Source organism: Amyelois transitella, chromosome 16, assembly GCF_032362555.1.
Source record: "Amyelois transitella isolate CPQ chromosome 16, ilAmyTran1.1, whole genome shotgun sequence".
NCBI classification, from domain to species: domain Eukaryota; kingdom Metazoa; phylum Arthropoda; class Insecta; order Lepidoptera; family Pyralidae; genus Amyelois; species Amyelois transitella.
The window spans coordinates 5,998,396-6,013,831 of NC_083519.1; the positions used below are offsets into that span (position 1 = coordinate 5,998,396).

The window sequence follows — 15,436 nt, forward strand, 5'->3', positions numbered from 1 at the left end:
GTTTTAAAGTTACATATATATGTATATATATAATATAACGTACGAGGAAGACAGAGCCAGCATTCTAGAAACAACAGCAAGGTTTATTTCCTTCATGTTAGTCCGTATAAAAAAGAAATTTGGTAGTAGTAAAGTCTGTCCCTCGTTGCGTCAATAAGACCATGGTCTACGGCGAACCCTGGGCTCTTTCCACGAAGAGGTACGGAAACCTGAGTGCGCGAGTTTGAGTCGCACTTGGCCAGTTTTTATTTGTATTTTTATTATTTTTACTTTACTCATTCTCAATTTCTTCTCATCCCTGGTGACGTTTTTTAATTTCACATTTATATGCTAAAACTAGAAACGTCCGTGTAAAGGGTATAGGCGTATGCATTACTCATAACCTATAGAAATAGGTACCATATATAGAAATAAAAAAATATTTGAAAATAATTTAATATATAGCTTCATTTTTTCTAATTAATTTATCAATCCTCAAATCACCGCGCAGAATAAACAATCAGTATCTTATTAAAAAGGTCACAACAACACGATAAGAAAACTTAATATTGACACATTTGAATCACTTATAAATTATTATTTTAAAAAGTAACAGATAACTTCTAATACAATCACAGAAATCGGAATAACAAATTTATAAACTTTAGAAATTAAATGCATGATGATATGTTATGGTATCACAACCATCAGATGTAATCTCACTTTCACCAGTATTTACCACTTCGTTTAGTCTTATATGATTCAGATCCCTAAAATAACTTTGACACTTGGTGTTATAGGAACTCAATGATACTAATAATCCATGCATTCATTACAGTTAATCTTTTCTCCTCTTGCATGGGTAATCAACCACATACATTCAAACCCACATGATTGTTAAAAAATAAATTAAGCTATAAATGTGACAATAATCCTAATATACTGGCTAACTGTTCTTGTAATTGCTGACGTTCTCTCCCATTATTTATCAACAGGTCCCAGTAGTAATAATCATCGAGGTCACACTCCGATGGGAAATCATCCACACCCGGCTGGAACTGGTATCCGCGCAGCACTCTGGTAGTTTCATCAGCTTCAATCCTTATAGTTCTAATAATGTCTCCGTAAGTTTCTTTAAACCATCTTATGTCTGTTTTACGCCTGATATCACTCACTATCCAAATTGGCCGATCTGCAGCTGAAATTAAAGTTATTAAAGAAATTTTATAATAGTATTAAACTATGAAACTTTTCGCTCAATATCCTTTCCAACAATTGCATTTATTATTTATTTAAATCATTATGTGTGTCAGTCTCCTAATAAAGTAGCATTGCCTGGGTCCACCTGATTTATCATCTGAGTCATTATAGATAGATAGATGGATAGAAAAGTGCCATGTGGTTCCCGGCACCAATACAAAAAAGAATAGGACCACTCCATCTCTTTCCCATGGATGTCGTAAAAGGTGACTAAAGGATAGGCTTACAAACTTGGGATTCTTTTTTAGGCGATGGGCTAGCAACCTGTCACTATTTGAATCTCAATTCTATCATTAAGCCAAATAGCTGAATGTGGCCATTCAGTCTTTTTTAGATTGTTGGCTCTGTCTACCCCGCAAAGGACATAGATGTGACCATATGTCTGTATGTACAGATAAAACGTTTATTCGACATTGCTACAAACACAAAAAAAATATGACAAAAAACATCCTTAAAACTAAGACAGGTGTGCTGTAGCAAGTCGAAATGGACATAACTCAGTGATCTTTTTGCACTGAAAGAGTACAAAAATGCTGATTTCCAGTTATCATCATTTGATGTAGATGCAGGTACTAAAACAAAAAGTAAATATAAAAATAAAAATGTGGGTATTGTCACAACGTGTAGGCACAGAACCATTGTGTATAGATAAAAAAAAAATAACCGAGTGATAACTTAGTGTTCAATGCAATGCAATCCGTGAATGATGCACAACAAGGACACACCAAAGAGCACGACATAATAATCATAATCAACATTCATATTAAACCTTTTGCCTGGGGCTTCAATTACACAACAAAAATATAATTTATGGATAATGTAAAACTTATATACCATTTTGGCATGCCTCCCTACAAAAGCAGCCATAATCTTTATCTCTCATATCTTCACTCCAGCGTATCATGTCTAATCGGTACAGCTCTTTGTACTGAGTATCGCAGAGCAATTCATTCAAATTCAAATTTTTCTCCTTGGCCCAGTGACTTTTTATTGGCCGAGATATTTTAATAATTTCACAGCGGTCCGTTAAACTGAAACAATAAATGAAAATTATATGTAAAGATTCCTTGAAACGAAATAATGTTTTACACATTTATTGACTTGGAAAATTGAAATTATTCACCCTATAATAAAATAAAATAATTATTTGTACTTATCATACACATCATGTCGTTACCCGCCCTGAGTGGAACTTAAGACCCGTTATAGAGGCGAATATGCAGTGAATGTGGGTAGGTTAATGTGATTTAAATTTAACATGCTTAGGATAAATTTATTGTATAATTTTATGTGCATTATAAGGTATTCTATCTGTCTATATGAATTCGGACAAAAAAGATAAATACTAAAAAGCTGTTTATAAAATATAGAAAAAATAATAAAATTAATTCGGATTAGACTAAAAATAATGGTCCTTACATTTTTTGCAGATTATCAGTCAAATAATCTTTGCCGGATTTCCTTTTCCCGCTAAATAATAAAATTATCCGAGGTGGCATCTTCAGAAGGTTCAAATGAATTAGTTTAAAAGTCAACGTGCGGGCAACAAAAAATTATTCGAATAAAGAGAATTCTACTCGGAGGACAGATATAAATATATACTCGGAGTGCCGAGCCAAGCCGACCTCCTCCCTTCCAGCTAGTCAGACTTTGACACTTGACAGTATTGTATTGCCAAACTCCAGTCTATTTTACCCCTAAACCTTGAAATTTATCTTAAAATTGAAATTATCAGATTTTTCGGGTAATTACTATTTAAAATATAAAAATATTTTAAGCCGATTTTCAATCACATCTACGTTATTTCTGTTCCTATTTTTCATTTCTACATATTTATGGTGAATATGACGATGACAACCTTCCCTTCCCTCCGAAAAAAAGGCGTGCATTTATGTATATAGGTACTATCGACAAAATGCAGAGTAAGCCATATCCGTAATTAAGTCTAGTGAATTCTATTTATATTGATTCTCCTTAATTAGTAGAGGTTTCGCTAGAAAATCTTTACATAACTACGAATTATCTGCCTAGAACTAATAATAGGAAATATTACATTTAACGCCAAATCATCTAAATTACCTAAACCTTTGGGTAAACCTTTAGGTTTACAATCCTGAAAACCCCGTAATGTGAAACTCATTCGATAGATGGCGCCTGCCTCTAGTGTAACTAAGTGCTACAAAGCTACCTAGATGTCACTACGGAACTAAAAACGTAAGTAAGCTTACGGTAAGAAAGTCAATGACCTTTTTAAAGTTTTTAATACATTGTAGGAATTAATTAATAAATAAAAAAATCTGTATGTATTTGACTTTTTGAGTATCTATTTAATTGAAATAGTTTGATTGGTTTGAGTTTAACAACGATTATTTATAACACATAAGTAAATAGAAGTAACTAGTTATTTGTTTTACAAGTGTAACGATAATGTCAAGTCTATTTTTACATTTTCGGAAACCTAATAGCAGAGAGTAAAAGTCATAACTTTTAAAATTCTCGTGAAATACGCATCTACTTAAAAATTCTTTTAAATATTTAAGTATTTAGATCGTGGTCTAGTTGACACGAAAGACCCTTACGTATTATTAATAGGACCTACCTACCTAAACTATAAATTTAAATAAATATACTTATATTTATTTAAATTTATAGTTTAGGTTTATAGTTTAGGTTTATAGGTTAGGTAATTTAAGTACTTACTTAAATTACTAATAACTTAATAGCTTTTGCCCGCGACTTCTTCTACGTTCTTCTTCCCTTGTAGCTTTTGTTATTCCTCAGGATGAACTTAATCTCTGTTTCGAATTTCATTAAAATCAGTGCAGTGATTTAGGAGTTAATGCGTAACAGACAGACATTGAGTTACTTTTGCATTTATAATTATTAGTAGCTAGGGAGGTTAAGAATAGCACCAAAAGGAGTTTACGTTGGTAAGTAAGGTATATGAAATATATAATTACGTCTTTACTTATGCCTTTCGGGGTAGACAGAGCCAACAGTCATCAAAAGGCCGTTCAGCCGCTTGGCTTAATGATAGAATTGAGATTCAAATAGTGACAGGTTGCTTGCCCATCAAAATAAAAGAAGAATCCCAAATATATAAGCCTATCCCTTAGTCGCCTTTAACTAAAGCCATGGGAAAGAGATGGAGTGGTCCTACTCTTTTTTTATATTGGTGTCGGGAACCACACGGCACTTAATATATAATTAAGTGGGTATTAATGTGTACCTAACCTACCTATAAATAATATTGTCGGAAGTTACCTATAACTCTGAAGTTTTCTTTAGGTAGTAGGTAGGCAACACCTAGGTCAATAAAATTAATGAACATTGTTCGCAACTAAACCGATATCCGTGACTAAGTGAATGAATACCCTATATTCGATATGCGTCGTAATAGTATCGCCCACGCCGTTATTATACCCGCCATAACATATAACTATAAATAAATTCGTGCCGACACGAAAAAAATGGCGTTATTTGAATGCCGGCCGATAATTTAAATGTAGCAACAACCGCCTTTAGCTTACAACCTTAATTGACTTAAAAATGCTTATCAATATTCCATATCCACATGAACGATATGAACAAATAATCCGTCAATAGAAAATAAGCCTTGTCGCAACGGAAGTGATTTCAATATTGATATAGAAGTTAAGAAACATTCGACTTTACGGATCGGAGCTTAAGTTCGAAGCACGATGCACGCTCACGACTTTCTGAACAACTCCGGACATGACATTCCACGTTTCGTTGTAGATTAGAACGAGACGGACTGAGACCTGCACGCTGAAAAAAACGAGACAACAAACCACCAAAGCAGTCCACGTGGACTCCTTAATATCAACACAGGAGCAACGACCAATAGAAAACGGTACCGCTAATGTATTTCTCACCTCCGCACTCACACCAAGGACAGCTGCCATTTTTGCATTATTTACAGGATTCTCGACTTTATGTATTGCGTGTAGAGTTTTAAATCTGGTGTTGCGGTGACAGGGAGCTTTAAGTTCAAAAAGTCTTACAAAAAGAGTCGGTTGTGATTTTAGTTCTTGTTGAAGAGAAGACAGAGTGCATAGTAGTTTGTAGAGTGTTCTGCGGTTGTTGAATTTAAAACGATTCCCAAGAACACGGGCGCAAGTTGGTGAAGGTTGGAGGAGGCCGCGGTGCAAACTGCATCGTCACAGCACCCCCGCGTAGGGCTGACAAATTTATACAATTAACGGAACTAGGCAGGTGATCTCATCTATCCATGACATAAATGCAAAAGCTTCGTACTGTCTGTTGACTTTTTATGGCTAAATCTGTCACGAATTTAATAAATTGAGTAAGTAGGTAGGTAGCTTTTATAAACGTTCTTTTAATGAAAAGGTTTTTAATTGGAGATTCTTACAGACCTATAACATAAATAACTTACAGTAAGTGAATTGAAGAGTAAATGCGTTTAGTGATATCTTCCTAAATACGTTACTTTACCTTACTAGGTATACTTATTTACTTTGGCACCAGACTTTTGGTTCATATAATATTATACTAACTCGTTATTTACCCATGTCTAATACTTACAGATTATTCACGAGCATCTTTCCTATTGAGGTGAATTTAAAACGCAAGCATTTTTTAATGAGAGTACGAGACCAAAATATGGTATTTTACCCAAAAAATCTTTGTCAACCCTACCCCTGCCCCCCTCCGTTCCATCCCCTTTATTATACTTGTCTCTGTGTGTGTGTGTGTGTGTATGTTCCGAGTCAACTGTTGTGCTGAGGCACGACGTTTTCACAGCGGCGCGGAGAGGTGCAGTTGCATTCACTTCGCAATATTTTGCTCCAATATGCTGCTTTTTATTTCGCGGGCGTTTGACCGAACGAACAAAGGATTCCCGATTTAGGTCATGAATTTTAAAGTTGAGATTGCTTGAGTATGTGCTACTTGTATCTACTTACTTTTTGAAGTTTTATTATGTACTTAATTACACAATAATATGTCCTATTTTATTTCCGACGAATGTGAAAAAGAACTGTTATTCTATTACACCTGTTAATCCATTTTGCGTTTTCTCGTGGCTTTAAATTGAAGTCAATTTTTTTTGTTTCCTTTTATTTATATACAGTTTGGTTAAAATAATTTCATGATTAAGATATAAACTTTTATTACTTACTTATACTATACAGATTTCTGACTAATGCAACTAACTAACTTAGAAAAAAAACCACGTCGGAATTCCTTTTGTATTTGTCGAGTCAATGAAAGAACCCTTGTCAAAAGCAACCCGGATGTTAGTGCCATTAGGTAACCCTATAGGTGCCCTTACTTTGCTTGTGTTGCAATTAAACTTACCATCTACCTACCACATGAATACGAGACTGATGAATTCGCGCGTTCTACTTTTATTTTACTGATACACTATGATTATAGATAATCTAAGTGTATTAGTAAACAAAAGGAGGTCAGTAAATTATGGTCCAGCGAGTCGGAGGTCTCAAAAAAAACCAAAATTTAAAATACTAATTTATTAAAAGAATGAAATTACAAGTTATAATTACGACTAATTACAAGTAAGTGCATGGGTCGAAGTGTGAAGCCCAAGTGGCCGAGGCGTCCGGTCTCCGGGCGGGCGTCGAGGCTTGCACGTGCTGCTGCGTCGGCACTTTACTTCACTTGCGCAATTCATTGCATCGGTGCCGTGTGCAATGATGTGACAGGTCAGCGGTCTTCCTATAGGACAATCCCGTAACACCTCCACCCTTAGAAACGCAACTATTTTAGGTTCTTTAACGAAAATGTTGCGTTCGATATTCTGTTTGCAGGGCTTGGGATGCTGTATATAGTTGTGGATCTGGAAGTTTCTTCAGTCTTCGGGATATCGTCTGTGGTTCCAGGATTCTGTCTTCGGTTCATATATTTGCGGCTTAATATAACCGTAGCTGCGACTGCAGTGATGCTCAGCAATACATATAATGGTACTGTAGTGTGGTATAGGGATGCTGTATTCACTTCGTCCATTTCCATGGGTTTCTGGGATAAAACTCTATCTTGAATGTTCCGAAGCATCTTCAGGTCGATAGAATTAAGAGTTATCGCTGGCTGCGATGAGATGTGTAGGTCCGGGTTATCGGGGATGTTGAATATCTTGACGGGTTGTCCTTCGACGCGATCTTGAGAGTTGTAGATGGTGAAGTCATCTGTTTGAACTGAACACCGACGTGGAATAGTAATGAGATGGCTACGATGCAGAATTCGGTATTCATCTCGCTCACATGTAAATCGTACTTTGGTTGGCCGTGGAAGAGTTAGGATGTAATGTCTGTCATCCAACTTTTCTAGCGTCTCTCTTGTAAGATTGACGGTGATCTGCTGGCAGGAGTCGTCGATGGCCTGTCTGAAGATGAGTGTCTGGATACAGTCAGAATCCGATCTAATTTGCTGGTAAGTTGTTGGTTGACATAGGTATCGAGATTGTATCTTCGGGCATTCTGCCTCTATGTACATGTACTCTTTACCGTTGGTTGCTAGTAAAGGATGAGGGGGTATTAGGATTTGGTTATATTGGTTGGGTACTATAGGTAATTTATAAAGATCATAGGTTTCTGTTGAAAGTATTGGAAACTTGAAAACTATAACTATTTGTCTATTCATATAATATGAACCTGCCTGTATGATATTATAATAGTCTCTTAAATCTATATCTAATAATTGTTCGTTATTATATAATTCCTTAAGTTTTCTAATAATCTTACTTAAAATGTCGACTCTTAACATCGAGTGATGGACACTTGATGTACGAGTGAACGCCAATATATCTTCTATTCTGCGTAATTCGTTTGAGAGTTCATCTATATTATTGGTGACGATCGATAAGAACTGAGCTAACTTAGCGTATTTTATCAGATTGCTATTCTTATGGATCTCGTCGTCTAGAAGAATATTCAATGTATGGTTAAGTTTCTTTTGATTTTCTACTAGACTAACTAATACACTCGCATGATGAGCCATCCACTCCTTATTTAAGCTAACGTGGGTATTATAGTTACTAGCTAATTTCTTTTGATTGGTTTCAAGAGATTCAATGGCCTTATTATAGTTTATAGCGTCTGTATAATCTAAATTTCCTGTTATACTTTTTATCATAGACCCTAGACAGTGCGTCGGCGTTCGTATTGCTTTTGCCTTTTTTGTATATGACACTGAAATCGTACTCGCTTAATTTCAGTTTCCATCTTGTAAGCCGAGAATTGGGTTCACGCAGACTCATTAGCCACTGGAGTGGTTTATGATCTGTTAACACCTTAAATTTTCTACCAAACAAGTATGGCCTGAAATACTTGGTGGCCCAAACTATGGCTAATAGCTCTTTCTCTATTGTGCTATAGTTGGTCTCACTGGTATTAAGAGTACGAGACGCGTAGGATATAGGTTTGTCGGAACCTATGGGCCCTTGAGATAATATGGCTCCGATTGCGAAGTTACTTGCGTCTGTAGTCAGTATGAATTCTTTTTCAAAGTCAGGGTATTTAAGTATGGGGTCATTTGTCAGTAAGCTTTTACATGTCTCAAAACACTTAACGTAAGCCGGATTATCAATTGATATTCTCTGACCTTTCTTAAGACAGTGGGTCATTGGCTTGGTTATACGGGCAAAATCTGGTATGAATTTTCGGTAGTAACCGAGGAGGCCTAAAAATTGTTTGATTTCCTTACTGGTTTTGGGGATTGGATATTTAACTATTGCGGATATTTTATCGGGATTTGGCTTGATACCGTCACGAGTTATGACGTGACCTAAATAGGCAGTCTCAAGCTTGAGGAACTCTGACTTGTCCATTTGTACTTTGAAGTTAGATTCCCTGAGTCTCTGAAAAACCTTTTCAAGGTTAAGGATGTGCTCTTGGAGAGAAGTACTAAAGACTATTATGTCGTCCAAGTATACCAGGCATATTTCATTTTGAAGGCCTCTAAGGACATTGTCCATCACTCTTTGAAAGGTTGATGGCGCATTTTTTAATCCCATCGGCATCCGAAGGAATTCAAAGTGCCCGTGCTCTACATTGAAGGCTGTTTTAGGTATATCTTGTGGATTCATTTCGCATTGATAAAATCCGGACGCCAAATCAAGTGTAGTGAAGTATTGACACTTTCCTAGCTTGTCAAGTACGTCATTGATGTTCGGTATAGGGTACTTGTCGTCAATAGTCTTTTCGTTTAGTTTACGAAAATCGACAACTAAACGCCATTTTTGTTTGCCGGATGCATCTAATTTCTTGGGAACTACCCAGATGGGGGAGCTCCATGCAGACTCCGAGGGCCTTATTATTCCCTGATCTAACATTTTTTGAATTTGATCACGGACTTCTTGTCTGTGTATAAAGGGATACCTGTGGCTTTTAGTGTAGATCGGTACCTCATCCGTGGTTTTAATAGAATGTTTAACTTGGTTGGTGAATGTCAAGGCTTCACCATCAATATAAAATATATCTGAGTATTGTGAGCAAAGCTGTAGTAGGTTGGCTTTCTCTTCTGCGTTGAGGTGGTCTGTACGTAGACGCGACAGAACCTCTTGGGTTCGCTTAGACATGGGCTGCTGATCTATGCTAGCACTATCGACATTGAACAGTTCGGCATTCGCGGGTCTATCCAAAGATAATATAACATCGTGATCGGATGGGTTTTCAATTTCTATCACACCGCGATTGTTCTTAACTGAGGTTATACATTCATGAATTAGGCAGTTACACAATACTTGTTCCGGTATATAAGCATCACCGTCCCCTACATTGATAGGAAGTCTAAGTAACTTAGAAGATTTAGCTGGTATGATATCCTCGTAGAGGTTAACGTTGCGCGAGTTATACATTTTGATAGGGTTGGACGCGTTGCTAGTTACTATTATTAAGTCTTTAAGATCAAGTTTGGCTTCCCATTGGGTGAGCAAATCTAACCCTATTAATCCATCAAAGAACTCGTGAAAGTCATAAAGGAATAATGTAATGTCATTATCACAATTGAATTCTTGGAAACACGGTAAAGTTATAGAATGATCACTTTTAGAAGTACCGTGTATATTAGTTATTTGAAAGGGGTCATAATTCAATTGCACATGAGGGTAGTATTTCTTTGCTGCAATGGGACTAAGGAAAGATTGGTTTGCGCCAGTGTCCAATAGAAGTTTAAGAGGGGGATCAGTTATCTGCACATAGGGTAACTGTCGTTGTGTTTGCAGATTAACTTCTATTTTAACTTTTTTGTAAGGCTGGCTATCTGAAAATCCTCAGCTTGGCTAGACGATGGCTGGGGAAGGTTATCTGTCTGTTCATTATAAGTCACTTCCGATATACTCGGTCCTTGTCCAGTATACAGGTTTTCGTCAAAAACATTATAGTTAGTCCTGTCGTAGTCAATAGGTTCAACGTAGTTATAGTTATTATAGTCACTATAGTCTGGTTCGTAATACACGGGGTAGTAATTATAATCAGAATCATAAGCATAACACTCGTTCAGATTCACATCTCGAGATTTGAAATAATTTGTGGGAGGCGGATTGCCATGTTTGGTCCAGTCATGGCCACTAGGTGGTAAAACTCTTGGTGTAAAATGATTAACGCCGCTCATAGGGCGAGGACCGGCATTATTATTAAAATTTCGATTTGGTAATCTGAACATATTACTATTGGCATTATAATTTCGAGGTGGTGCTGCGAACATCTGTTGGGTGCGTGTAGGCATGCGAGGTGTAGTTTGATTGAGTTGGAATTGTGCATTAGGTTTAGGTTGATAATTATTAAAATTCTGACGAGGTGGAAATTGTGTCATAGGACCAAAGGTGAAAGGTTTAGGTATTTGAGGTAGTTGAGTTTGTGGCGATGGCGTTGGTGTCTGTACAGGTTTAGAGGCGGATGACCCTTGTAAGTTTTTAGGGAGTCCTTCATTACGTTGCTGTAAATACATAGTATTTAACTCCTCCTGAACAAACTCCAATGCTTTCTCCATGCTCTCTGGACGCATGCACCTTATACGAGATCCCAAAGGTTCTTTGAGTCCGCGAACAAAAGCCTGCATTGTCAATTTTTTATACAGGTCTCTCTTAGCAGTTACGGTCGTGGGGATGCTTTCGTGTAAGGTTACAAACGTCATTATAGTGCTAAACAATGTCTGACACCTATCGTAGAACTCTTGAGGAGAGCTATTACCTTGAACTTGCATAGCTAGATCGTTATACAAAGTGGTCTCATCTCTTTGGTCACTGAAATTATTAATAAGATGGTTTCTGATACCTAACCAATCGGATGGAATACCATTCGCATTTATAGTCAATGCGGCATTGCCCTTTATCTTGTTTAGTATGCCGTTAATCAAGAACAGATTGGTGAGGTGGTTATCCTCCGTCCAATAGGCTCCTACAATCTGATCGCATAATTGTATAAAGCGAGGCAGTGTATGAGGATTGCCATCAAAGTCAGGCGCCAATCGAAGGGCCTTAATTATAGTGTCAGGTTCAACATGCCCAGTGGACGGCTGTCCTAATGGTATTTGCTGCTGAGCCATTTCTACGCTATTACTATCTAAATCTAATGAATCTAAATCTCTATTACTATCAATAAAAGTGTCTCTAGCCTGCCTGGATGCAGAGCTATGAGGTAATTTACGAAGGTGAAAAATTTTGGAAGTTTACTACACTAGGAAATTAGGAAATAGGGAAAGCAACACCACGAATAAATTGTAGCGTACTTACAGTATCATGTCTCGATACCTGGTCCTTCTTGAGTGATATCGAAGATCGGATATCTCCTCCGCCCTCAGCTCGACGAGTAGAGATGAGTAGGTCAGCTCGACGAAGGTTCGAGAACCAGCTAGTCACGCGGGACTCGGGCTGAATTCCAGCGGAAATCTTGATCGCGATCGCGCACGCCTAGCTCGAGCCTACTACCAAGACTGCGCCAATTATGGTCCAGCGAGTCGGAGGTCTCAAAAAAAACCAAAATTTAAAATACTAATTTATTAAAAGAATGAAATTACAAGTTATAATTACGACTAATTACAAGTAAGTGCATGGGTCGAAGTGTGAAGCCCAAGTGGCCGAGGCGTCCGGTCTCCGGGCGGGCGTCGAGGCTTGCACGTGCTGCTGCGTCGGCACTTTACTTCACTTGCGCAATTCATTGCATCGGTGCCGTGTGCAATGATGTGACAGGTCAGCGGTCTTCCTATAGGACAATCCCGTAACAAGTATCCTTTCTAGCAAGCCAGTGTATGCATTAAGTAGGTACTAAAACAGCATACCAATTCTAACTAAGACTAATTAGTTTTTATGTTTGTAAAAACTAATTACCTACACTTAAAAATACCTACTAAAAAGCTGATTCCAATAAATTTTTACTAGACCTTCAAGAGTTACACAGTAGTTATCAGGACGTCAGGTGGTCGTAATTCAAGTGATTGTTAATCTTGGAGATAGTTAAGTACTTACTTATATGCTGCTTAAGTATCTTTAGGTACAAATTACGATTATAATAGTGATTTCTTCTATTTTTGACATAACTCATTAACCTTTTCATTAGATATTTAGAATAATTAGTACCTAGCCTTTTGTTTATACTTTAAACATGATGCATGTAGATATTGTAGGTATTACCTAAGTGATATTTTCATAAAAATGAAAGTAAGTATAAAAGTATACCTAAAATTTGTCTCTCAGAACTAAGTAATTTTGATACGATAAGAAATATAAAAAAAATGATTTTCATAGCTAACTGTCACGGCAGCGGGCTCCATAATAACATTCACAAATCATAACACGGGAATGGCTATAATAAGTGGTCAATTTACATAATCAAACAAACAAATGGCGGCGTGGCTCCCCGTGCGGCATTGGCGGGAAACTGAACTGCACGAGTGCGACAGCGTCACCGTTGTAACCGATTGTACTGCACTGTACGCTCGATAACAACAACCAATTTCTTTTTTTTTTTTAATTTATATTTTATTCTGCCTTTTTATTTCTCAGTTTATATAGGTAGTTGCTACTTGTTAAAAATCCTTACAATATGAAATCTTAAAACGATTCATTTCACAATAATTCGGCATTAGCTACGTAAACTTAAAAGTCACTTCAAAACTATGTTTATCTAAGTAGATAATCGTAAGATAGATAATATTATCATTGAGTAAGTAAGTTTTTGGTCACACGAATAACTGATGACTACGTCTCAAAAGTTTTGCAAAAACCAACATATTAGGTAAAAGCCTACCTTTACTTATATTATCACAACACAATGTTATGTATTTTGGTACAATTGAAAAAGGCAGTGAAAATATCTACATGAAAGTTAAATAAAATATTTTGCTACAAATTCCGCTGCAGAATTGCACGGCTCTTCAATGTTTTTCCAGTAAAAATTCTAAAAAAATGTTAAAATTTGAGCTTGTATGTATACCTCAGAATAAAATATTAACCAAGCGAACTAAAAAATAATACGATACATACATTATGTAGGTTTTTTTGTGAATAAAATATTCTTTTCTTATTTAAAAGACGTAGACTCCGATCAAAAGTCGCTACCTACTGTATTAAAGACATATATTTCTAGACTCAGTGGCTAATGTGGCTATAAGTTCGACCTGCGACTGCGCTCGTGCCAACTGCGTTCCTTTATTACAGTAGGTAATATGATTTATTATCCGGTTGTTTGTCGCCCTCCGTCCGCTATGAAAATACCGTAAAATATCTACTTATTTATAATACTAACCTATCTTCTCAATATAGGCGGCGCGGCGGCGGGGTGAATTTTTGTTATTTTTTACATCTTTCAACTTTGTAGATAACAAGAGAAGAGTAACTTAGATATTAAATACTTATTATAAGTATGTACCTAAATTAAGCTTTAATACCTGTCAGTGATTTATTTTTATTATAGGTACCTACATAATTTATTCATAAGTACTGAATATTAATAAATTCGTAATTGACCTTAAATAATTATTTACCCTTTTTTAAAGCTCACCCACCCACACCCATACCTACAATTAATAGGTATGCAGGTAGTGCCGGTACTAGTATTACGCCGACTACTAGATTTGCGACAACGTTCTCACTTCAGCAGCTAATCAATGTTGGCAATGATATATGTTTTTCATCATTTCAATCCCGTCACAATAAATCATCATTAGATAAATTAATAGATATTTCATAGATAAACCAACACATCATTAAATCGTAGCTCCGTGGTCGCATCACTCATGATCACTCGCCATAAAGTGCTAACTCCATAAATATTTAGTCGACAGCGTTAATCCTTGTTGTAGGCGCGGGAGATATAAAGCGGCTATCAAGCTACCATACGCTATCGATATCACCGCGTCCATCGTTCGACACGCCGTCCGGCCCGCCCGGCTCGCGGCATTCAACACAAACAAAAAGGGAATAAATGCTGGAATAAAATACTTTTAATTTCCCCGGGCGCCGCTAATCGCACGGCGTCGATGGAGGGCGCCAAATCGCCCTTTTTATTTTACTGTATGAACGCAAATCCGGCAGGAAAACGGTGCGGGTTTGGGGTCTATTTCGGACATTAATGAAACGTAAATTGGTATCGTATTCGAATGATGTTTTATCACAATTTTTTTTTATTTCTTTACTTCCTATTTATAATTAAGTAGTTGTGTTGTCAAAAATTACAAGGGAAAACCTATCGACATAACTTAATTATTTTTATTTACTTAGATAACTTTTACTTCTTAACTTATAAGTATCAAGTTAGGTACTTAACCCTCCTACTTATGAGTACAGTGCGTAAAACCAGTTAAGATACATACGAACAGTGCGGGCTCGCAAAAGTCTCAAGGATAGTCTTACCTATCTAAACCTTCTTACTCATTAGCTTCTCACCTATTAGAAGAAAAAACAACCTTTTTAATAAACTCTCTTGACACTTGAAAAAAATAATTCTCTTGAAAAGTTTGCAAATTACTCGCATGATGATTAGAAAATTTATCAATGAGATTTGCAAATTGACCCCTGAGGCGGTGCGGTTACGCGCTTGGAATTAGCGACCCCCGCCCCGCGCCCCGCGCCCCGCACTTGACCTGCACGAGGTGTCACCGAGCACGTTACCTACCCGCAAAAAAATACGGGGGGTGAGCCAATGAAATATTATTATTATTATCGTATAGAACCGACAGTTAGCATCTCAGCGAACCTACCGAA

General features: G+C 36.8%; 1 protein-coding gene across 1 annotated transcript; it reads right to left on the reverse strand.

The window, feature by feature from the left end:
• Positions 1 to 418: 418 nt before the first annotated feature.
• On the reverse strand, positions 419 to 2,886 carry LOC106129627 (phosphomevalonate kinase). The gene is made up of 3 exons (XM_013328229.2): positions 2,659 to 2,886; positions 2,074 to 2,270; positions 419 to 1,177 (listed from the first exon to the last, which is right to left on the reverse strand). The coding sequence occupies exons 1-3, from the start codon at positions 2,736 to 2,738 to the stop codon at positions 894 to 896; spliced, it is 561 nt and encodes a 186-aa protein (XP_013183683.1). The 5' UTR covers positions 2,739 to 2,886; the 3' UTR covers positions 419 to 893.
• Positions 2,887 to 15,436: the final 12,550 nt, after the last annotated feature.

Bases quoted from the DNA above. Each gene is read 5' to 3' on its own strand.
- LOC106129627 (XM_013328229.2), bottom strand. From the start codon at position 2,738: ATGCCACCTCGGATAATTTTATTATTTAGCGGGAAAAGGAAATCCGGC. The intron at 2,271-2,658 runs GTAAGGACCATT...TTATTGTTTCAG, and splicing joins ACTGATAATCTGCAAAAAAT to TTTAACGGACCGCTGTGAAA. The intron at 1,178-2,073 runs GTATATAAGTTT...CTTTAATTTCAG, and splicing joins TAGGGAGGCATGCCAAAATG to CTGCAGATCGGCCAATTTGG.